Raw genomic sequence first — 22,917 nt, 5'->3', positions numbered from 1 at the left:
ATCTGCACCTGATACATATATGACAGTATTATAGTCCCCTGCCTACAGTGTACAGACTGCACACACTAGATGTTTATACATTAACCCCTTACAGGGCTATACATTGCATCTGATACATATGTGACAGTGTAACACATTGTAAAGCTGACAAAAAAAGGGAAAGAATAGCACCAATTCCAAAACATTCAGTGTGCAAGTTGCACTCAGGTGTTTGCAAAACCCCAAATCTATTAAAAAAAAAAAAATAATTATCGGGGTAGAGTCTGAGTTTAGCGATCTAAATGATTTTCTATACTGGTAGTTTTACACCCATTTCCAATACCGCGCCATGTGTTGGTTGGCTGACAGAAGCTGTCAGGTATTGTATGACCACTGCCAGCCACAATATGGTGGTGAATAGACGGTGACCTGTAAAGTGACAGTAGGATGGCTGTTAACGCGCTTCGAGTGGTCCTGAGGCGAGGTGAGGGGGGACCTGGGCGTTACTGCCCCTAACTGGTGTGCTGTAGTTAACAGTGAGAGGCAACTGTTTAGCAGTTGGGGGTAACAGGAGGAACTGCGAAGCAAGGTTAAAAAGAGTTATGGGGTCTGCCCGTGGGTAATGTTGCGTGTATAAGAGTAGTTTTCCTATGGGTAGTGTTGTGGGACACATTGACAGGTGTCTGTCCGTGGGTAGTTTTGCATGCAACAAGATGAACTGTCTGTGGGTAGTCCTGGGGGAACAGTTAGAGATGTCTGCCCGTGAGTTGTGGTTGTATTATTGACAGTGATCTTAACTATGGGTAGTTCTTGGGTTAAAAGAGAGAGGGGTCTGCCCGTGGATAGTGCTTGAGAAACAGTGAAAGGGGTCTGTCCTGTGGGAAATAGTGTGTAAATGTGAGAGGGAATGCCTGTGCCTGTGGATAGAGATAGGAATATCAGTGAGAGGGGTCTGTCTGTAGGTAGTGATATGAATATCAGTGTGAGGGGTCTACATAAAGATAGTAATAGGAATATCAGTGAGAGGGGTCTACCTGTAGGTATTGATAGGAATATCAACGAGAGGGGTCTGTCTGTAGGTAGTGATAGGAATATCAATGAGAGGGGTCTGTCTGTAGGTAGTGATAGGAATATCAGTGAGGGGGGTCTGTAGGTAGTGTTGGGAATATCAGTGAGGGGGGTCTGTCTGTAGGTAGTGTTGGGAATATCAGTGAGAGGGGTCTGTCTGTAGCTAGTGATGGGAATATCAGTGAGAGGGGTCTGTCTGTAGCTAGTGATGGGAATATCGGTGAGAGGGGTCTGTCTGTAGCTAGTGATTGGAATATCAGTGAGAGGGGTCTGTCTGTAGCTAGTGATGGGAATATCAGTGAGAGGGGTCTGTCTGTAGCTAGTGATGGGAATATCAGTGAGGGGGGGGGGTCTGTCTGTAGCTAGTGATGGGAATATCAGTGAGAGGGGTCTGTCTATAGCTAGTGATGGGAATATCAGTGAGAGGGGTCTGTCTGTAGGTATTGATAGGAATATCAGTGAGAGGGGTCTTTCTGTAGGTAGTGATGGGAATATCAGTGAGAGGGGTCTGTCTGTAGGTATTGATAGGAATATCAGTGAGAGGGGTCTGTCTGTAGGTATTGGTAGGAATATCAGTGAGAGGGGTCTGTCTGTAGGTAGTGATGGGAATATCAGTGAGGGGGTCTGTCTGTAGGTAGTGATGGGAATATCATTGAGAGGGGTCTGTCTATAGGTAGTGATGGGAATATCAGTGAGGGGGGTCTGTCTGTAGGTAGTGATGGGAATATCAGTGAGGGGGGGGGGTTGTCTGTAGCTAGTGATGGGAATATCGGTGAGAGGGGTCTGTCTGTAGTTAGTGATGGGAATATCAGTGAGAGGGGTCTGCCTGTAGCTAGTGATGGGAATATCAGTGAGAGGGGTCTGCCTGTAGCTAGTGATGGGAATATCAGTGAGAGGGGTCTGTCTGTAGCTAGTGATGGGAATATCAGTGAGAGGGGTCTGTCTGTAGCTAGTGATGGGAATATCAGTGAGAGGGGTCTGTCTGTAGCTAGTGATATGAATATCAGTGAGAGGGGTCTGTGTGTAGCTAGTGGTGAGAATATCAGCGAGAGGGGTCTACCTGTTGGTATTGATAGGAATATCAGTGAGAGGGGTCTGTCTGTAGCTAGTGATGGGTATATCAGTGAGGGGGGGGTCTGTCTGTAGGTAGTGATGGGAATATCAGTGAGAGGGGTCTGTCTGTAGGTAGTGATGGGAATATCAGTGAGGGGGTCTGTCTGTAGGTAGTGATGGGAATATCAACGAGAGGGGTCTGTCTGTAGTTAGTGATAGGAATATCAGTGAGAGGGGTCTGTCTGTAGGTAGTGATAGGAATATCAGTGAGAAGGGTCTGTCTGTAGGTAGTGATGGGAATATCAGTGAGAGGGGTCTGTCTGTAGGTAGTGATAGGAATATCAGTGAGAGGGGTCTGTCTGTAGGTAGTGATGGGAATATCAGTGAGAGGGGTCTGTCTGTAGGTAGTGATGGGAATATCAGTGAGAGGGGTCTGTCTGTAGCTAGTGATTGGAATATCAGTGAGAGGGGTCTGTCTATAGGTAGTGATGGGAATATCAGTGAGCGGGGTCTGTCTGTAGGTAGTGATGGGAATATCAGTGAGGGGGGGGGGTTGTCTGTAGCTAGTGATGGGAATATCAGTGAGAGGGGTCTGTCTGTAGTTAGTGATGGGAATATCAGTGAGAGGGGTCTGCCTGTAGCTAGTGATGGGAATATAAGTGAGAGGGGTCTGCCTGTAGCTAGTGATGGGAATATCAGTGAGAGGGGTCTGTCTGTAGCTAGTGATGGGAATATCAGTGAGAGGGGTCTGTCTGTAGCTAGTGATGGGAATATCAGTGAGAGGGGTCTGTCTGTAGCTAGTGATGGGAATATCAGTGAGAGGGGTCTGTCTGTAGCTAGTGATGGGAATATCAGTGAGAGGGGTCTGTCTGTAGCTAGTGATGGGAATATCAGTGAGAGGGGTCTGTCTGTAGCTAGTGATTGGAATATCAGTGAGAGGGGTCTGTCTATAGGTAGTGATGGGAATATCAGTGAGCGGGGTCTGTCTGTAGGTAGTGATGGGAATATCAGTGAGGGGGGGGGTCTGTCTGTAGCTAGTGATGGGAATATCAGTGAGAGGGGTCTGTCTGTAGTTAGTGATGGGAATATCAGTGAGAGGGGTCTGCCTGTAGCTAGTGATGGGAATATAAGTGAGAGGGGTCTGTCTGTAGCTAGTGATGGGAATATCAGTGAGAGGGGTCTGTCTGTAGCTAGTGATGGGAATATCAGTGAGAGGGGTCTGTCTGTAGCTAGTGATGGGAATATCAGTGACAGGGGTCTGTGTGTAGCTAGTGATAGGAATATCAGTGAGAGGGGTCTGTCTGTAGTTAGTGATGGGAATATCAGTGAGAGTGGTCTGTCTGTAGCTAGTGATAGGAATATCAGTGAGAGGGGTCTGTCTGTAGCTAGTGATGGGAATATCAGTGAGAGGGGTCTGTCTGTATCTAGTGATAGGAATATCAGTGAGAGGGGTCTGTCTGTAGGTATTGATAGGAATATCAGTGAGAGGGGTCTTTCTGTAGGTAGTGATGGGAATATCAGTGAGGGGGATCTGTCTGTAGGTAGTGATGGGAATATCAGTGAGGGGGGTCTGTCTGTAGCTAGTGATGGGAATATCAGTGAGAGGGGTCTGTCTGTAGCTAGTGATGGGAATATCAGTGAGAGGGGTCTGTCTGTAGGTAGTGATGGGAATATCAGTGAGAGGGGTCTGTCTGTAGCTAGTGAGGGGAATATCAGTGAGAGGGGTCTGTCTGTAACTAGTGATGGGAATATCAGTGAGAGGGGTCTGTCTGTAGCTAGTGATATGAATATCAGTGAGAGTGGTCTGTGTGTAGCTAGTGGTGGGAATATCAGTGAGAGGGGTCTGTCTGTAGGTAGTGATGGGAATATCAGTGAGGGGGGTCTGTCTGTAGCTAGTGATAGGAATATCAGTGAGAGGGGTCTGTCTGTAGGTAGTGATAGGAATATCAGTGAGAGGGTCTGTCTGTAGGTAGTGATGGGAATATCAGTGAGAGGGGTCTGTCTGTAGGTAGTGATGGGAATATCACTGAGGGGGGTCTGTCTGTAGCTAGTGTTGGGAATATCAGTGAGAGTGGTCTGTCTGTAGCTAGTGATGGGAATATCAGTGAGAGGGGTCTGTCTGTAGCTAGTGATGGGAATATCAGTGAGGTGGGTCTGTCTGTAGCTAGTGATAGGAATATCAGTGAGAGGGGTCTGTCTGTAGCTAGTGATGGGAATATCAGTTAGAGGGGTCTGTCTGTAGCTAGTGATGGGAATATCAGTGAGAGGGGTTTGTCTGTAGCTAGTGATGGGAATATCAGTGAGAGGTGTCTGTCTGTAGGTAGTGATGGGAATATCAGTGAGAGGGGTCTGTCTGTAGCTAGTGATGGGAATATCAGCGAGAGGGGTCTACCTGTAGGTATTGATAGGAATATCAGTGAGAGGGGTCTGTCTGTAGCTAGTGATGGGAATATCAACGAGAGGGGTCTGTCTGTAGCTAGTGATGGGAATATCAACGAGAGGGGTCTGTCTGTAGGTAGTGATAGGAATATCAGTGAGAGGGGTCTGTCTGTAGGTAGTGATAGGAATATCAGTGATAGGGGTCTGTCTGTAGGTAGTGATAGCAATATCAGTGAGAGGGGTCTGTCTGTAGGTAGTGATGGGAATATCAGTGAGAGGGGTCTGTCTGTAGGTAGTGATAGGAATATCAGTGAGAGGGGTCTGTCTGTAGCTAGTGATGGGAATATTAGCGAGAGGCGTCTGTCTGTAGGTAGTGATGGGAATATCAGTGAGAGGGGTCTGTCTGTAGGTAGTGATGGGAATATCAGTGAGAGGGGTCTGTCTGTAGCTAGTGATGGGAATATCAGTGAGAGGGGTCTGTCTGTAGCTAGTGATGGGAATATCAGTGAGAGGGGTCTGTCTGTAGGTAGTGATGGGAATATCAGTGAGGGGGATCTGTCTGTAGGTAGTGATGGGAATATCAGTGAGAGGGGTCTGTCTTTAACTAGTGATGGGAATATCAGTGAGAGGGGTCTGTCTGTAGCTAGTGATATGAATATCAGTGAGAGTGGTCTGTGTGTAGCTAGTGGTGGGAATATCAGTGAGAGGGGTCTGTCTGTAGGTATTGATAGGAATATCAGTGAGAGGGGTCTTTCTGTAGGTAGTGATGGGAATATCAGTGAGGGGGATCTGTCTGTAGGTAGTGATGGGAATATCAGTGAGGGGGGTCTGTCTGTAGCTAGTGATGGGAATATCAGTCAGAGGGGTCTGTCTGTAGGTAGTGATGGGAATATCAATGAGAGGGGTCTGTCTGTAGCTAGTGAGGGGAATATCAGTGAGAGGGGTCTGTCTGTAGCTAGTGATGGGAATATCCGTGAGAGGTGTCTGTCTGTAGGTAGTGATAGGAATATCAATGAGAAGGGTCTGTCTGTAGGTAGTGATGGGAATATCAGTGAGCGGGGTCTGTCTGTAGGTAGTGATGGGAATATCAGTGAGGGGGGTCTGTCTGTAGCTAGTGTTGGGAATATCAGTGAGAGGGGTCTGTCTGTAGCTAGTGATGGGAATATCAGTGAGAGGGGTCTGTCTGTAGCTAGTGATGGGAATATCAGTGAGGTGGGTCTGTCTGTAGCTAGTGATAGGAATATCAGTGAGAGGGGTCTGTCTGTAGCTAGTGATGGGAATATCAGTGAGAGGGGTCTGTCTGTAGCTAGTGATGGGAATATCAGTGAGAGGTGTCTGTCTGTAGGTAGTGATGGGAATATCAGTGAGAGGGGTCTGTCTGTAGGTAGTGATAGGAATATCAGTGAGAGGGGTCTGTCTGTAGGTAGTGATGGGAATATCAGTTAGAGGGGTCTGTCTGTAGCTAGTGATGGGAATATCAGTGAGAGGGGTCTGTCTGTAGCTAGTGATGGGAATATCAGTGAGAGGGGTCTGTCTGTAGCTAGTGATGGGAATATCAGTGAGAGGGGTCTGTGTGTAGCTAGTGATGGGAATATCAGCGAGAGGGGTCTACCTGTAGGTATTGATAGGAATATCAGTGAGAGGGGTCTGTCTGTAGCTAGTGATGGGAATATCAACGAGAGGGGTCTGTCTGTAGCTAGTGATGGGAATATCAACGAGAGGGGTCTGTCTGTAGGTAGTGGTAGGAATATCAGTGAGAGGGGTCTGTCTGTAGGTAGTGATAGGGGTCTGTCTGTAGGTAGTGATAGCAATATCAGTGAGAGGGGTCTGTCTGTAGGTAGTGATGGGAATATCAGTGAGAGGGGTCTGTCTGTAGCTAGTGATGGGAATATCAGTGAGAGGGGTCTGTCTGTAGCTAGTGATGGGAATATCCGTGAGAGGGGTCTGTCTGTAGGTAGTGATAGGAATATCAATGAGAAGGGTCTGTCTGTAGGTAGTGATGGGAATATCAGTGAGGGGGGTCTGTCTGTAGCTAGTGATGGGAATATCAGTCAGAGGGGTCTGTCTGTAGGTAGTGATGGGAATATCAATGAGAGGGGTCTGTCTGTAGCTAGTGAGGGGAATATCAGTGAGAGGGGTCTGTCTGTAGCTAGTGATGGGAATATCCGTGAGAGGTGTCTGTCTGTAGGTAGTGATAGAAATATCAATGAGAAGGGTCTGTCTGTAGGTAGTGATGGGAATATCAGTGAGCGGGGTCTGTCTGTAGGTAGTGATGGGAATATCAGTGAGGGGGGTCTGTCTGTAGCTAGTGAGGGGAATATCAGTGAGAGGGGTCTGTCTGTAGCTAGTGATGGGAATATCCGTGAGAGGTGTCTGTCTGTAGGTAGTGATAGAAATATCAATGAGAAGGGTCTGTCTGTAGGTAGTGATGGGAATATCAGTGAGCGGGGTCTGTCTGTAGGTAGTGATGGGAATATCAGTGAGGGGGGTCTGTAGGTAGTGTTGGGAATATCAGTGAGGGGGGTCTGTCTGTAGGTAGTGTTGGGAATATCAGTGAGAGGGGTCTGTCTGTAGCTAGTGATGGGAATATCAGTGAGAGGGGTCTGTCTGTAGCTAGTGATGGGAATATCGGTGAGAGGGGTCTGTCTGTAGCTAGTGATTGGAATATCAGTGAGAGGGGTCTGTCTGTAGCTAGTGATGGGAATATCAGTGAGAGGGGTCTGTCTGTAGCTAGTGATGGGAATATCAGTGAGGGGGGGGGGGTCTGTCTGTAGCTAGTGATGGGAATATCAGTGAGAGGGGTCTGTCTATAGCTAGTGATGGGAATATCAGTGAGAGGGGTCTGTCTGTAGGTATTGATAGGAATATCAGTGAGAGGGGTCTGTCTGTAGGTAGTGATGGGAATATCAGTGAGAGGGGTCTGTCTGTAGGTATTGATAGGAATATCAGTGAGAGGGGTCTGTCTGTAGGTATTGGTAGGAATATCAGTGAGAGGGGTCTGTCTGTAGGTAGTGATGGGAATATCAGTGAGGGGGTCTGTCTGTAGGTAGTGATGGGAATATCATTGAGAGGGGTCTGTCTATAGGTAGTGATGGGAATATCAGTGAGGGGGGTCTGTCTGTAGGTAGTGATGGGAATATCAGTGAGGGGGGGGGGGTTGTCTGTAGCTAGTGATGGGAATATCGGTGAGAGGGGTCTGTCTGTAGTTAGTGATGGGAATATCAGTGAGAGGGGTCTGCCTGTAGCTAGTGATGGGAATATCAGTGAGAGGGGTCTGCCTGTAGCTAGTGATGGGAATATCAGTGAGAGGGGTCTGTCTGTAGCTAGTGATGGGAATATCAGTGAGAGGGGTCTGTCTGTAGCTAGTGATGGGAATATCAGTGAGAGGGGTCTGTCTGTAGCTAGTGATATGAATATCAGTGAGAGGGGTCTGTGTGTAGCTAGTGGTGAGAATATCAGCGAGAGGGGTCTACCTGTTGGTATTGATAGGAATATCAGTGAGAGGGGTCTGTCTGTAGCTAGTGTTGGGTATATCAGTGAGGGGGGGGTCTGTCTGTAGGTAGTGATGGGAATATCAGTGAGAGGGGTCTGTCTGTAGGTAGTGATGGGAATATCAGTGAGGGGGTCTGTCTGTAGGTAGTGATGGGAATATCAACGAGAGGGGTCTGTCTGTAGTTAGTGATAGGAATATCAGTGAGAGGGGTCTGTCTGTAGGTAGTGATAGGAATATCAGTGAGAAGGGTCTGTCTGTAGGTAGTGATGGGAATATCAGTGAGAGGGGTCTGTCTGTAGGTAGTGATAGGAATATCAGTGAGAGGGGTCTGTCTGTAGGTAGTGATGGGAATATCAGTGAGAGGGGTCTGTCTGTAGGTAGTGATGGGAATATCAGTGAGAGGGGTCTGTCTGTAGCTAGTGATGGGAATATCAGTGAGAGGGGTCTGTCTATAGGTAGTGATGGGAATATCAGTGAGCGGGGTCTGTCTGTAGGTAGTGATGGGAATATCAGTGAGGGGGGGGGTTGTCTGTAGCTAGTGATGGGAATATCAGTGAGAGGGGTCTGTCTGTAGTTAGTGATGGGAATATCAGTGAGAGGGGTCTGCCTGTAGCTAGTGATGGGAATATAAGTGAGAGGGGTCTGCCTGTAGCTAGTGATGGGAATATCAGTGAGAGGGGTCTGTCTGTAGCTAGTGATGGGAATATCAGTGAGAGGGGTCTGTCTGTAGCTAGTGATGGGAATATCAGTGAGAGGGGTCTGTCTGTAGCTAGTGATGGGAATATCAGTGAGAGGGGTCTGTCTGTAGCTAGTGATGGGAATATCAGTGAGAGGGGTCTGTCTGTAGCTAGTGATGGGAATATCAGTGAGAGGGGTCTGTCTGTAGCTAGTGATTGGAATATCAGTGAGAGGGGTCTGTCTATAGGTAGTGATGGGAATATCAGTGAGCGGGGTCTGTCTGTAGGTAGTGATGGGAATATCAGTGAGGGGGGGGGGTTGTCTGTAGCTAGTGATGGGAATATCAGTGAGAGGGGTCTGTCTGTAGTTAGTGATGGGAATATCAGTGAGAGGGGTCTGCCTGTAGCTAGTGATGGGAATATAAGTGAGAGGGGTCTGCCTGTAGCTAGTGATGGGAATATCAGTGAGAGGGGTCTGTCTGTAGCTAGTGATGGGAATATCAGTGAGAGGGGTCTGTCTGTAGCTAGTGATGGGAATATCAGTGAGAGGGGTCTGTGTGTAGCTAGTGATAGGAATATCAGTGAGAGGGGTCTGTCTGTAGTTAGTGATGGGAATATCAGTGAGAGTGGTCTGTCTGTAGCTAGTGATAGGAATATCAGTGAGAGGGGTCTGTCTGTAGCTAGTGATGGGAATATCAGTGAGAGGGGTCTGTCTGTATCTAGTGATAGGAATATCAGTGAGAGGGGTCTGTCTGTAGGTATTGATAGGAATATCAGTGAGAGGGGTCTTTCTGTAGGTAGTGATGGGAATATCAGTGAGGGGGATCTGTCTGTAGGTAGTGATGGGAATATCAGTGAGGGGGGTCTGTCTGTAGCTAGTGATGGGAATATCAGTGAGAGGGGTCTGTCTGTAGCTAGTGATGGGAATATCAGTCAGAGGGGTCTGTCTGTAGGTAGTGATGGGAATATCAATGAGAGGGGTCTGTCTGTAGCTAGTGAGGGGAATATCAGTGAGAGGGGTCTGTCTGTAACTAGTGATGGGAATATCAGTGAGAGGGGTCTGTCTGTAGCTAGTGATATGAATATCAGTGAGAGTGGTCTGTGTGTAGCTAGTGGTGGGAATATCAGTGAGAGGGGTCTGTCTGTAGGTAGTGATGGGAATATCAGTGAGGGGGGTCTGTCTGTAGCTAGTGATAGGAATATCAGTGAGAGGGGTCTGTCTGTAGGTAGTGATAGGAATATCAATGAGAAGGGTCTGTCTGTAGGTAGTGATGGGAATATCAGTGAGCGGGGTCTGTCTGTAGGTAGTGATGGGAATATCACTGAGGGGGGTCTGTCTGTAGCTAGTGTTGGGAATATCAGTGAGAGTGGTCTGTCTGTAGCTAGTGATGGGAATATCAGTGAGAGGGGTCTGTCTGTAGCTAGTGATGGGAATATCAGTGAGGTGGGTCTGTCTGTAGCTAGTGATAGGAATATCAGTGAGAGGGGTCTGTCTGTAGCTAGTGATGGGAATATCAGTTAGAGGGGTCTGTCTGTAGCTAGTGATGGGAATATCAGTGAGAGGGGTTTGTCTGTAGCTAGTGATGGGAATATCAGTGAGAGGTGTCTGTCTGTAGGTAGTGAAGGGAATATCAGTGAGAGGGGTCTGTCTGTAGCTAGTGATGGGAATATCAGCGAGAGGGGTCTACCTGTAGGTATTGATAGGAATATCAGTGAGAGGGGTCTGTCTGTAGCTAGTGATGGGAATATCAACGAGAGGGGTCTGTCTGTAGCTAGTGATGGGAATATCAACGAGAGGGGTCTGTCTGTAGGTAGTGATAGGAATATCAGTGAGAGGGGTCTGTCTGTAGGTAGTGATAGGAATATCAGTGATAGGGGTCTGTCTGTAGGTAGTGATAGCAATATCAGTGAGAGGGGTCTGTCTGTAGGTAGTGATGGGAATATCAGTGAGAGGGGTCTGTCTGTAGGTAGTGATAGGAATATCAGTGAGAGGGGTCTGTCTGTAGCTAGTGATGGGAATATTAGCGAGAGGCGTCTGTCTGTAGGTAGTGATGGGAATATCAGTGAGAGGGGTCTGTCTGTAGGTAGTGATGGGAATATCAGTGAGAGGGGTCTGTCTGTAGCTAGTGATGGGAATATCAGTGAGAGGGGTCTGTCTATAGCTAGTGATGGGAATATCAGTGAGAGGGGTCTGTCTGTAGGTAGTGATGGGAATATCAGTGAGGGGGATCTGTCTGTAGGTAGTGATGGGAATATCAGTGAGAGGGGTCTGTCTTTAACTAGTGATGGGAATATCAGTGAGAGGGGTCTGTCTGTAGCTAGTGATATGAATATCAGTGAGAGTGGTCTGTGTGTAGCTAGTGGTGGGAATATCAGTGAGAGGGGTCTGTCTGTAGGTATTGATAGGAATATCAGTGAGAGGGGTCTTTCTGTAGGTAGTGATGGGAATATCAGTGAGGGGGATCTGTCTGTAGGTAGTGATGGGAATATCAGTGAGGGGGGTCTGTCTGTAGCTAGTGATGGGAATATCAGTCAGAGGGGTCTGTCTGTAGGTAGTGATGGGAATATCAATGAGAGGGGTCTGTCTGTAGCTAGTGAGGGGAATATAAGTGAGAGGGGTCTGTCTGTAGCTAGTGATGGGAATATCCGTGAGAGGTGTCTGTCTGTAGGTAGTGATAGGAATATCAATGAGAAGGGTCTGTCTGTAGGTAGTGATGGGAATATCAGTGAGCGGGGTCTGTCTGTAGGTAGTGATGGGAATATCACTGAGGGGTGTCTGTCTGTAGCTAGTGTTGGGAATATCAGTGAGAGGGGTCTGTCTGTAGCTAGTGATGGGAATATCAGTGAGAGGGGTCTGTCTGTAGCTAGTGATGGGAATATCAGTGAGGTGGGTCTGTCTGTAGCTAGTGATAGGAATATCAGTGAGAGGGGTCTGTCTGTAGCTAGTGATGGGAATATCAGTGAGAGGGGTCTGTCTGTAGCTAGTGATGGGAATATCAGTGAGAGGGGTCTGTCTGTAGGTAGTGATGGGAATATCAGTGAGAGGGGTCTGTCTGTAGGTAGTGATAGGAATATCAGTGAGAGGGGTCTGTCTGTAGGTAGTGATGGGAATATCAGTGAGAGGGGTCTGTCTGTAGCTAGTGATGGGAATATCAGTGAGAGGGGTCTGTCTGTAGCTAGTGATGGGAATATCAGTGAGAGGGGTCTGTCTGTAGCTAGTGATGGGAATATCAGTGAGAGGGGTCTGTGTGTAGCTAGTGATGGGAATATCAGCGAGAGGGGTCTACCTGTAGGTATTGATAGGAATATCAGTGAGAGGGGTCTGTCTGTAGCTAGTGATGGGAATATCAACGAGAGGGGTCTGTCTGTAGCTAGTGATGGGAATATCAACGAGAGGGGTCTGTCTGTAGGTAGTGGTAGGAATATCAGTGAGAGGGGTCTGTCTGTAGGTAGTGATAGGGGTCTGTCTGTAGGTAGTGATAGCAATATCAGTGAGAGGGGTCTGTCTGTAGGTAGTGATGGGAATATCAGTGAGAGGGGTCTGTCTGTAGCTAGTGATGGGAATATCCGTGAGAGGGGTCTGTCTGTAGCTAGTGATGGGAATATCCGTGAGAGGGGTCTGTCTGTAGGTAGTGATAGGAATATCAATGAGAAGGGTCTGTCTGTAGGTAGTGATGGGAATATCAGTGAGGGGGGTCTGTCTGTAGCTAGTGATGGGAATATCAGTCAGAGGGGTCTGTCTGTAGGTAGTGATGGGAATATCAATGAGAGGGGTCTGTCTGTAGCTAGTGAGGGGAATATCAGTGAGAGGGGTCTGTCTGTAGCTAGTGATGGGAATATCCGTGAGAGGTGTCTGTCTGTAGGTAGTGATAGAAATATCAATGAGAAGGGTCTGTCTGTAGGTAGTGATGGGAATATCAGTGAGCGGGGTCTGTCTGTAGGTAGTGATGGGAATATCAGTGAGAGGGGTCTGTCTGTAACTAGTGATGGGAATATCAGTGAGAGGGGTCTGTCTGTAACTAGTGATGGGAATATCAGTGAGAGGGGTCTGTCTGTAGCTAGTGATGGGAATATCCGTGAGAGGTGTCTGTCTGTAGGTAGTGATAGGAATATCAATGAGAAGGGTCTGTCTGTAGGTAGTGATGGGAATATCAGTGAGCGGGGTCTGTCTGTAGGTAGTGATGGGAATATCACTGAGGGGGGTCTGTCTGTAGCTAGTGTTGGGAATATCAGTGAGAGGGGTCTGTCTGTAGCTAGTGATGGGAATATCAGTGAGAGGGGTCTGTCTGTAGCTAGTGATGGGAATATCAGTGAGGTGGGTCTGTCTGTAGCTAGTGATAGGAATATCAGTGAGAGGGGTCTGTCTGTAGCTAGTGATGGGAATATCAGTGAGAGGGGTCTGTCTGTAGGTAGTGATGGGAATATCAGTGAGAGGGGTCTGTCTGTAGGTAGTGATGGGAATATCAGTGAGGGGGGTCTGTCTGTAGCTAGTGATAGGAATATCAGTGAGAGGGGTCTGTCTGTAGGTAGTGATAGGAATATCAGTGAGAGAGGTCTGTCTGTAGGTAGTGATGGGAATATCAGTGAGAGGGGTCTGTGTGTAGCTAGTGATGGGAATATCAGTGAGAGGGGTCTGTCTGTAGGTAGTGATGGGAATATCAGTGAGAGGGGTCTGTCTGTAGGTAGTGATGGGAATATCAGTGAGGGGGGTCTGTCTGTAGCTAGTGATAGGAATATCAGTGAGAGGGGTCTGTCTGTAGGTAGTGATAGGAATATCAGTGAGAGAGGTCTGTCTGTAGGTAGTGATGGGAATATCAGTGAGAGGGGTCTGTGTGTAGCTAGTGATGGGAATATCAGTGAGAGGGGTCTGTCTGTAGCTAGTGATGGGAATATCAGTGAGAGGGGTCTGTGTGTAGCTAGTGATGGGAATATTAGTGAGAGGGGTCTGTCTGTAGCTAGTGATGGGAATATCAGTGAGAGGGGTCTGTGTGTAGCTAGTGATGGGAATATCAGCGAGAGGGGTCTGTCTGTAGGTAGTGATAGGAATATCAGTGAGAGGGGTCTGTCTGTAGGTAGTGATGGGAATATCAGTGAGAGGGGTCTGTCTGTAGGTAGTGATGGGAATATCAGTGAGAGGGGTCTGTCTGTAGCTAGTGATGGGAATATCAGTGAGAGGGGTCTGTCTGTAGGTATTGATAGGAATATCAGTGAGAGGGGTCTGTCTGTAGGTATTGATAGGAATATCAGTGAGAGGGGTCTTTCTGTAGGTAGTGATGGGAATATCAGTGAGGGGGATCTGTCTGTAGGTAGTGATGGGAATATCAGTGAGGGGGGTCTGTCTGTAGCTAGTGATGGGAATATCAGTGAGAGGGGTCTGTCTGTAGCTAGTGATGGGAATATCAGTCAGAGGGGTCTGTCTGTAGGTAGTGATGGGAATATCAATGAGAGGGGTCTGTCTGTAGCTAGTGAGGGGAATATCAGTGAGAGGGGTCTGTCTGTAACTAGTGATGGGAATATCAGTGAGAGGGGTCTGTCTGTAGCTAGTGATATGAATATCAGTGAGAGTGGTCTGTGTGTAGATAGTGGTGGGAATATCAGTGAGAGGGGTCTGTCTGTAGGTAGTGATGGGAATATCAGTGAGGGGGGTCTGTCTGTAGCTAGTGATAGGAATATCAGTGAGAGGGGTCTGTCTGTAGGTAGTGATAGGAATATCAATGAGAAGGGTCTGTCTGTAGGTAGTGATGGGAATATCAGTGAGCGGGGTCTGTCTGTAGGTAGTGATGGGAATATCACTGAGGGGGGTCTGTCTGTAGCTAGTGTTGGGAATATCAGTGAGAGTGGTCTGTCTGTAGCTAGTGATGGGAATATCAGTGAGAGGGGTCTGTCTGTAGCTAGTGATGGGAATATCAGTGAGGTGGGTCTGTCTGTAGCTAGTGATAGGAATATCAGTGAGAGGGGTCTGTCTGTAGCTAGTGATGGGAATATCAGTGAGAGGGGTTTGTCTGTAGCTAGTGATGGGAATATCAGTGAGAGGTGTCTGTCTGTAGGTAGTGATGGGAATATCAGTGAGAGGGGTCTGTCTGTAGCTAGTGATGGGAATATCAGTGAGAGGGGTCTGTGTGTTGCTAGTGATGGGAATATCAGCGAGAGGGGTCTACCTGTAGGTATTGATAGGAATATCAGTGAGAGGGGTCTGTCTGTAGCTAGTGATGGGAATATCAACGAGAGGGGTCTGTCTGTAGCTAGTGATGGGAATATCAACGAGAGGGGTCTGTCTGTAGGTAGTGATAGGAATATCAGTGAGAGGGGTCTGTCTGTAGGTAGTGATAGGAATATCAGTGATAGGGGTCTGTCTGTAGGTAGTGATAGCAATATCAGTGAGAGGGGTCTGTCTGTAGGTAGTGATGGGAATATCAGTGAGAGGGGTCTGTCTGTAGGTAGTGATAGGAATATCAGTGAGAGGGGTCTGTCTGTAGCTAGTGATGGGAATATTAGCGAGAGGCGTCTGTCTGTAGGTAGTGATGGGAATATCAGTGAGAGGGGTCTGTCTGTAGGTAGTGATGGGAATATCAGTGAGAGGGGTCTGTCTGTAGCTAGTGATGGGAATATCAGTGAGAGGGGTCTGTCTATAGCTAGTGATGGGAATATCAGTGAGAGGGATCTGTCTGTAGGTAGTGATGGGAATATCAGTGAGAGGGGTCTGTCTTTAACTAGTGATGGGAATATCAGTGAGAGGGGTCTGTCTGTAGCTAGTGATATGAATATCAGTGAGAGTGGTCTGTGTGTAGCTAGTGGTGGGAATATCAGTGAGAGGGGTCTGTCTGTAGGTATTGATAGGAATATCAGTGAGAGGGGTCTTTCTGTAGGTAGTGATGGGAATATCAGTGAGGGGGATCTGTCTGTAGGTAGTGATGGGAATATCAGTGAGGGGGGTCTGTCTGTAGCTAGTGATGGGAATATCAGTCAGAGGGGTCTGTCTGTAGGTAGTGATGGGAATATCAATGAGAGGGGTCTGTCTGTAGCTAGTGAGGGGAATATCAGTGAGAGGGGTCTGTCTGTAGCTAGTGATGGGAATATCCGTGAGAGGTGTCTGTCTGTAGGTAGTGATAGGAATATCAGTGATAGGGGTCTGTCTGTAGGTAGTGATAGCAATATCAGTGAGAGGGGTCTGTCTGTAGGTAGTGATGGGAATATCAGTGAGAGGGGTCTGTCTGTAGGTAGTGATAGGAATATCAGTGAGAGGGGTCTGTCTGTAGCTAGTGATGGGAATATTAGCGAGAGGCGTCTGTCTGTAGGTAGTGATGGGAATATCAGTGAGAGGGGTCTGTCTGTAGGTAGTGATGGGAATATCAGTGAGAGGGGTCTGTCTGTAGCTAGTGATGGGAATATCAGTGAGAGGGGTCTGTCTATAGCTAGTGATGGGAATATCAGTGAGAGGGATCTGTCTGTAGGTAGTGATGGGAATATCAGTGAGAGGGGTCTGTCTTTAACTAGTGATGGGAATATCAGTGAGAGGGGTCTGTCTGTAGCTAGTGATATGAATATCAGTGAGAGTGGTCTGTGTGTAGCTAGTGGTGGGAATATCAGTGAGAGGGGTCTGTCTGTAGGTATTGATAGGAATATCAGTGAGAGGGGTCTTTCTGTAGGTAGTGATGGGAATATCAGTGAGGGGGATCTGTCTGTAGGTAGTGATGGGAATATCAGTGAGGGGGGTCTGTCTGTAGCTAGTGATGGGAATATCAGTCAGAGGGGTCTGTCTGTAGGTAGTGATGGGAATATCAATGAGAGGGGTCTGTCTGTAGCTAGTGAGGGGAATATCAGTGAGAGGGGTCTGTCTGTAGCTAGTGATGGGAATATCCGTGAGAGGTGTCTGTCTGTAGGTAGTGATAGGAATATCAATGAGAAGGGTCTGTCTGTAGGTAGTGATGGGAATATCAGTGAGCGGGGTCTGTCTGTAGGTAGTGATGGGAATATCACTGAGGGGGGTCTGTCTGTAGCTAGTGTTGGGAATATCAGTGAGAGGGGTCTGTCTGTAGCTAGTGATGGGAATATCAGTGAGAGGGGTCTGTCTGTAGCTAGTGATGGGAATATCAGTGAGGTGGGTCTGTCTGTAGCTAGTGATAGGAATATCAGTGAGAGGGGTCTGTCTGTAGCTAGTGATGGGAATATCAGTGAGAGGGGTCTGTCTGTAGCTAGTGATGGGAATATCAGTGAGAGGTGTCTGTCTGTAGGTAGTGATGGGAATATCAGTGAGAGGGGTCTGTCTGTAGGTAGTGATAGGAATATCAGTGAGAGGGGTCTGTCTGTAGGTAGTGATGGGAATATCAGTTAGAGGGGTCTGTCTGTAGCTAGTGATGGGAATATCAGTGAGAGGGGTCTGTCTGTAGCTAGTGATGGGAATATCAGTGAGAGGGGTCTGTCTGTAGCTAGTGATGGGAATATCAGCGAGAGGGGTCTACCTGTAGGTATTGATAGGAATATCAGTGAGAGGGGTCTGTCTGTAGCTAGTGATGGGAATATCAACGAGAGGGGTCTGTCTGTAGCTAGTGATGGGAATATCAACGAGAGGGGTCTGTCTGTAGGTAGTGATAGGAATATCAGTGAGAGGGGTCTGTCTGTAGGTAGTGATAGGGGTCTGTCTGTAGGTAGTGATAGCAATATCAGTGAGAGGGGTCTGTCTGTAGGTAGTAATGGGAATATCAGTGAGAGGGGTCTGTCTGTAGGTAGTGATAGGAATATCAGTGAGAGGGGTCTGTCTGTAGCTAGTGATGGGAATATTAGCGAGAGGCGTCTGTCTGTAGGTAGTGATGGGAATATCAGTGAGAGGGGTCTGTCTGTAGGTAGTGATGGGAATATCAGTGAGAGGGGTCTGTCTGTAGCTAGTGATGGGAATATCAGTGAAAGGGGTCTGTCTATAGCTAGTGATGGGAATATCAGTGAGAGGGGTCTGTCTGTAGGTAGTGATGGGAATATCAGTGAGAGGGGTCTGTCTGTAGGTAGTGATGGGAATATCAGTGAGGGGGGTCTGTCTGTAGGTAGTGATGGGAATATCAGTGAGAGGGGTCTGTCTTTAACTAGTGATGGGAATATCAGTGAGAGGGGTCTGTCTGTAGCTAGTGATATGAATATCTGTGAGAGTGGTCTGTGTGTAGCTAGTGGTGGGAATATCAGTGAGAGGGGTCTGTCTGTAGCTAGTGATGGGAATATCAGTGAGAGGGGTCTGTCTGTAGCTAGTGGTGAGAATATCAGTGAGAGGTGTCTGTGTGTAGCTAGTGATGGGAATAACAGCGAGAGGGGTCTGTCTGTAGGTAGTGATAGGAATATCAGTGAGAGGGGTCTGTCTGTAGCTAGTGATGGGAATATCAGTGAGAGGGGTCTGTCTGTAGCTAGTGATGGGAATATCAGTGAGAGGGGTCTGTCTGTAGGTATTGATAGGAATATCAGTGAGAGGGGTCTTTCTGTAGGTAGTGATGGGAATATCCGTGAGAGGGGTCTGTCTGTAGCTAGTGATGGGAATATCAGTGAGGTGGGTCTGTCTGTAGCTAGTGATAGGAATATCAGTGAGAGGGGTCTGTCTGTAGTTAGTGATGGGAATATCAGTGAGAGTGGTCTGTCTGTAGCTAGTGATAGGAATATCAGTGAGAGGGGTCTGTCTGTAGCTAGTGATGGGAATATCAGTGAGAGGGGTCTGTCTGTATCTAGTGATAGGAATATCAGTGAGAGGGGTCTGTCTGTAGCTAGTGATGGGAATATCAGTGAGAGGGGTCTGTCTGTAGCTAGTGATGGGAATATCAGTGAGAGGGGTCTGTCTGTAGCTAGTGATGGGAATATCAGTGGGAGGGGTCTGTCTGTAGCTAGTGATAGGAATATCAGTGAGAGGGGTCTGTCTGTAGCTAGCGATGGGAATATCAGTGAGAGGGGTCTGTCTGTAGCTAGTGATGGGAATATCAGTGAGGGGGGTCTGTCTGTAGGTAGTGATGGGAATATCAGTGAGAGGGTTCTGTCTGTAGGTAGTGATGGGAATATCAGTGAGAGGGGTCTGTCTGTAGGCAGTGATAGGAATATCAGTAAGAGGGGTCTGTCTGTAGGCAGTGATGGGAATATCAGTGAGAGGGGTCTGTCTGTAACTAGTGATGGGAATATCAGTGAGAGGGGTTTGTCTGTAGCTAGTTATATGAATATCAGTGAGAGGGGTCTGTCTGTTGGTATTGATAGGAATATCAGTGAGATGGGTCTGTCTGTAGCTAGTGATGGGTATATCAGTGAGGGGGGTCTGTCTGTAGGTAGTGATGGGAATATCAGTGAGAGGGGTCTGTCTGTAGGTAGTGATGGGAATATCAGTGAGAGGCGTCTGTCTGTAGGTAGTGATGGGAATATCAGTGAGAGAGGTCTGTCTGTAGGTAGTGATGGGAATATCAGTGATAGGGGTCTGTCTGTAGTTAGTGATGGGAATATCAGTGACAGGGGTCTGTCTGTAGGTAGTGATTGGAATATCAGTGAGAGGGGTCTGTCTGTAGGTAGTGATGGGAATATCAGTGAGAGGGGTCTGTCTGTAGGTAGTGATGGGAATATCAGTGAGAGGGGTCTGTCTGTAGGTAGGAAGAGTCTGTCTGTGGTGCTGAGAGTATCAGTGAGTGGAAGGGGTCTGTCTAGTGCTGTGGGTATCAGTGAGAGGTATCTTCCTGTCTGTAGTGCTGAGGGTATCAGTGAGAGGGAAGGCTCTGTCTGTTTGTAGTGCTGAGGGTATCATTGAGAAGGGTCTGTCTGTAGTGCTGAGGGTATCAGTGAGAGGGATAGCTCTGTCTGTCTGTAGTGCTGAGGGTATCATTGAGAAGGCTCTGTCTGTAGTGCTGAGGTTATCAGTGAGAGGGGTCTATCTGTCTGTAGTGCTGAGGGTATCAGTGAGTGGGAGGGGTCTGCCTGTCTTTCTGTAGTGCTGGGGGTATCAGTGAGAGGGAGGGGTCTGTCTGTAGTGCTGGGTGTATCCGTGAGAAGAGTCTGTCTGTAGTGCTGAGGGTATCAGTGAGAGGGAGGGGTCTGCCTGTCTTTTTGTAGTGCTGGGGGTATCATTGAGAGGGAGGGGTCTGTCTGTAGTGCTGAGGGTATCAGTAAGAGGTAGGTGTCTGTCTGTAGTTCTGGGGGTATCAGTGAGACTGAGAAGGGTCTGTCGGTCTGTCTGTCTGTAGTGCTGAGGGTATCAGTGAGAAAGCTTGGTCTGTAGTGCTGAGGGTATCAGTGAGTGGGAGGGGTCTGCCTGTCTTTCTGTAGTGCTGTGGGTATCAGTGAGAGGGAGGGGTCTGTCTGTATTGCTGAGGGTATCAGTGAGAGGGAGGGGTCTGTCTGTAGTTCTGGGCGTATCAGTGAGAAGAGTCTGTCTGTAGTGCTGAGGGTATCCGTGAGAGGGAGGGGTCTGCCTGTCTTTCTGTAGTGCTGGGGGTATCAGTGAGAGGGAGGGGTCTGCCTGTCTGTAGTGCTGGGGGTATCAATGAGAGGGAGGGGTCTGTCTGTCTTTAGTGCTGAGGGTTATCAGTGAGAAGAGTCTGTCTTTCTGTAGTGCTGAGGGTATCAGTGAGAGGTAGGTGTCTGTCTGTAGTGCTGGGGGTATCAGTGAGAAGGGTCTGTCTGTCTGTTAGTCTGTAGTGCTGAGGGTATCAGTGAGAAGGCTCGGTCTGTAGTGCAGAGGGTATCAGTGAGAGGGGTCTGTCTGTCTGTAGTGCTGAGGGTATCAGTGAGAGGGAAGGCTCTGTCTGTCTGTAGTGCTGAGGGTATCAGTGAGAGGGAGGGGTCTGCCTGTCTTTCTGTAGTGCTGGGGGTATCAGTGAGAGGGTCTGTCTGTCTATAGTGCTGAGGGTATCAGTGAGAAGAGTCTGTCTGTAGTGCTGAGGGTATCAGTGAAAGGTAGGTGTCTGTCTGTCTGTAATGCTGGGGGTATCCGTGAGAAGGGTCTGTCTGTCAGTCTGTAGTGGGTATCAGTGAAAGGTAGGTGTCTGTCTGTAGTGCTGGGGGTATCAGTGAGAAGGCTCTGTCTGTAGTGCTGAGGGTATCAGTGAGAGGGAAGGCTCTGTTTGCCTGTAGTGCTGAGGGTATCAGTGAGAGAGGTCTGGCTGTCTGTAGTGCTGAGGGTATCAGTGAGAGCGAGGGGTCTGTCTGTAGTGCTGAGGGTATCATTGAGAATGCTCTGTCTGTAGTGCTGAGGGTATCAGTGAGAGGGAAGGGTCTGTCTGTAGTGCTGAGGGTATCAGTGAGAGGGACGGCTCTGTCTGTCTGTAGTGCTGAGGGTATCAGTGAGTGGGAGGGGTCTGTCTGTAGTGCTGTGGGTATCAGTGAGAGGGGTCTTCCTGTCTGTAGTGCTGAGGGTATCAGTGAGAGGGAAGGCTCTGTCTGTCTGTAGTGCTGAGGGTGTCAGTGAGAGGTAGGTGTCTGTCTGTAGTGCTGGGGGTATCAGTGAGAAGGGTCTGTCTGTCTGTCAGTTTGTAGTGTTGAGGGTATCAGTGAGAAGGCTCTGTCTGTAGTGCTGAGGGTATCAGTGAGAGGGGTCTGTCTGTCTGCAGTGCTGAGGGTATCAGTGGGAGGGAAGGCTCTGTCTGTCTGTAGTGCTGAATGTTTCAGTGAGAGAGGTCTGGCTGTCTGTAGTGCTGAGGGTATCAGTGAGAGCGAGGGGTCTGTCTGTAGTGCTGAGGGTATCATTGAGAAGGGTCTGTCTGTAGTGCTGAGGGTATCAGTGAGAGGGGTCTGTCTGTCTGTAGTGCTGAGGGTATCAGTGAGAAGGGTCTGTCTGTAGTGCTGAGGGTATCAGTGAGAGGGAAGGCTCTGTCTCTCGTAGTGCTGAGGGTATCAGTGAGTGGGAGGGGGTCTGTCTGTAGTGCTGTGGGTATCAGTGAGAGGGGTCTTCCTGTCTGTAGTGCTGAGGGTATTGGTGAGAGGGAAGGCTCTGTCTGTCTGTAGTGCTGAGGGTATCAGTGAGAAGGCTCTGTCTTTAGTGCTGAGGGTATCAGTGAGAGGGGTCTGGCTGTCTGTAGTGCTGAGGGTATCAGTGAGTGGGAGGGGTCTATCTAGTGCTGTGGGTATCAGTGATAGGGGTCTTCCTGTCTGTAGTGCTGAGGGTATCAGTGAGAGGGAAGGCGCTGTCTGTAGTGCTGAGGGTATCAGTGAGAGGGAAGGCTCTGTCTGTCTGTAGTGCTGAGGGTATCAGTGAGAGGGGTCTGGCTGTCTGTAGTGCTGAGGGTATCAGTGAGAGGGAGGGGTCTGTCTGCAGTGCTGAGGGTATCAGTGAGAAGGGTCTGTCTAGTGCTGAGGGTATCCGTGAGAGGGAGGGGTCTGTCTGTAGTGCTGAGTGTATCAGTGAGAAGGGTCTGTCTGTAGTGCTGAGGGTATCAGTGAGAGGGGTCTGGCTGGCTGTAGTGCTGAGGGTATCAGTGAGAGGGAGGGGGTCTGTAGTGTTGCAGTAACAGAGTGAACTGCATCTTATTTTAACCCCATCTTTACACTTTTTTCTTCTTTTTCTCCCATTTTTGTCTGCTCATTATCACTGTCTCTTGCACATATGACACAATTGCACTTCTTAACTCTTCCCTCCCTCTCTTCCCACACTGTCCCTTTACACACGCTACCCTTTGCTCAGCTACCTTTATCCACCTCACACACCAGTGAGAGGTGTCTGTCTGTAGTGCTGAGGGTATCAGTGAGAGGGGTCTGTCTGTAGTGCTGAGGGTATCAGTGAGAAGGGTCTGTCTGTCTGTAGTGCTGAGGGTATCAGTGAGAGGGAGGGGTCTGCTTGTCTTTCTTTAGTGCTGGGGGTATCAGTGAGAGGGAGGGGTCTGTCTGTCTGTAGTGCTGAGGGTATCAGTGAGAGGTAGGGGGTCTGTCTGTAGTGCTGTGGGTATCAGTGAGAAGGGTCTGTCTGTCAGTCTGTAGTGCTGAATGTATCAGTGAGAAGGCTCTGTCTGTAGTGCTGAGGGTATCAGTGAGAGGGGTCTGTCTGTATTGCTGAGGGTATCAGTGAGAGGGGTCTGGCTGTCTGTAGTGCTGAGGGTATCACTGAGAAGGGTCTGTCTGTAGTGCTGAGGGTATCAGTGAGAGGGAGTGGTCTGTCTGTAGCGCTGAGGGTATCAGTGAGAAGAGTCTGTCTGTAGTGCTGAGGGTATCAGTGAGAGGTAGGGGTCTGTCTGTCTGTAGTGCTGGGGGTATCAGTGAGAATTGTCTGTCTGTTAGTCTGTAGTGCTGAGGGTATCAGTGAGAAGGCTCTGTCTGTAGTGCTGAGGGTATCAG

The 22,917-nt window shown here is 48.4% G+C and overlaps 1 protein-coding gene across 1 annotated transcript in view; it reads left to right on the top strand.

Moving 5' to 3' along the window:
• The first annotated feature begins 330 nt into the window (after positions 1–330).
• Positions 331–22,917, top strand: part of ECH1 (enoyl-CoA hydratase 1) — a 58,529-nt gene continuing 35,942 nt past the window's right edge. The window contains exon 1 of the mRNA XM_053721592.1: positions 331–463. Within this exon, the coding sequence (XP_053577567.1) occupies positions 427–463 (37 nt within the window). The 5' untranslated portion in view covers positions 331–426. The remainder of the gene's footprint in view (positions 464–22,917) is intronic.

This window comes from Bombina bombina, chromosome 7, assembly GCF_027579735.1.
Source record: "Bombina bombina isolate aBomBom1 chromosome 7, aBomBom1.pri, whole genome shotgun sequence".
Classification (NCBI taxonomy): domain Eukaryota; kingdom Metazoa; phylum Chordata; class Amphibia; order Anura; family Bombinatoridae; genus Bombina; species Bombina bombina.
This window is presented reverse-complemented; position numbering and strand designations above follow the sequence as displayed.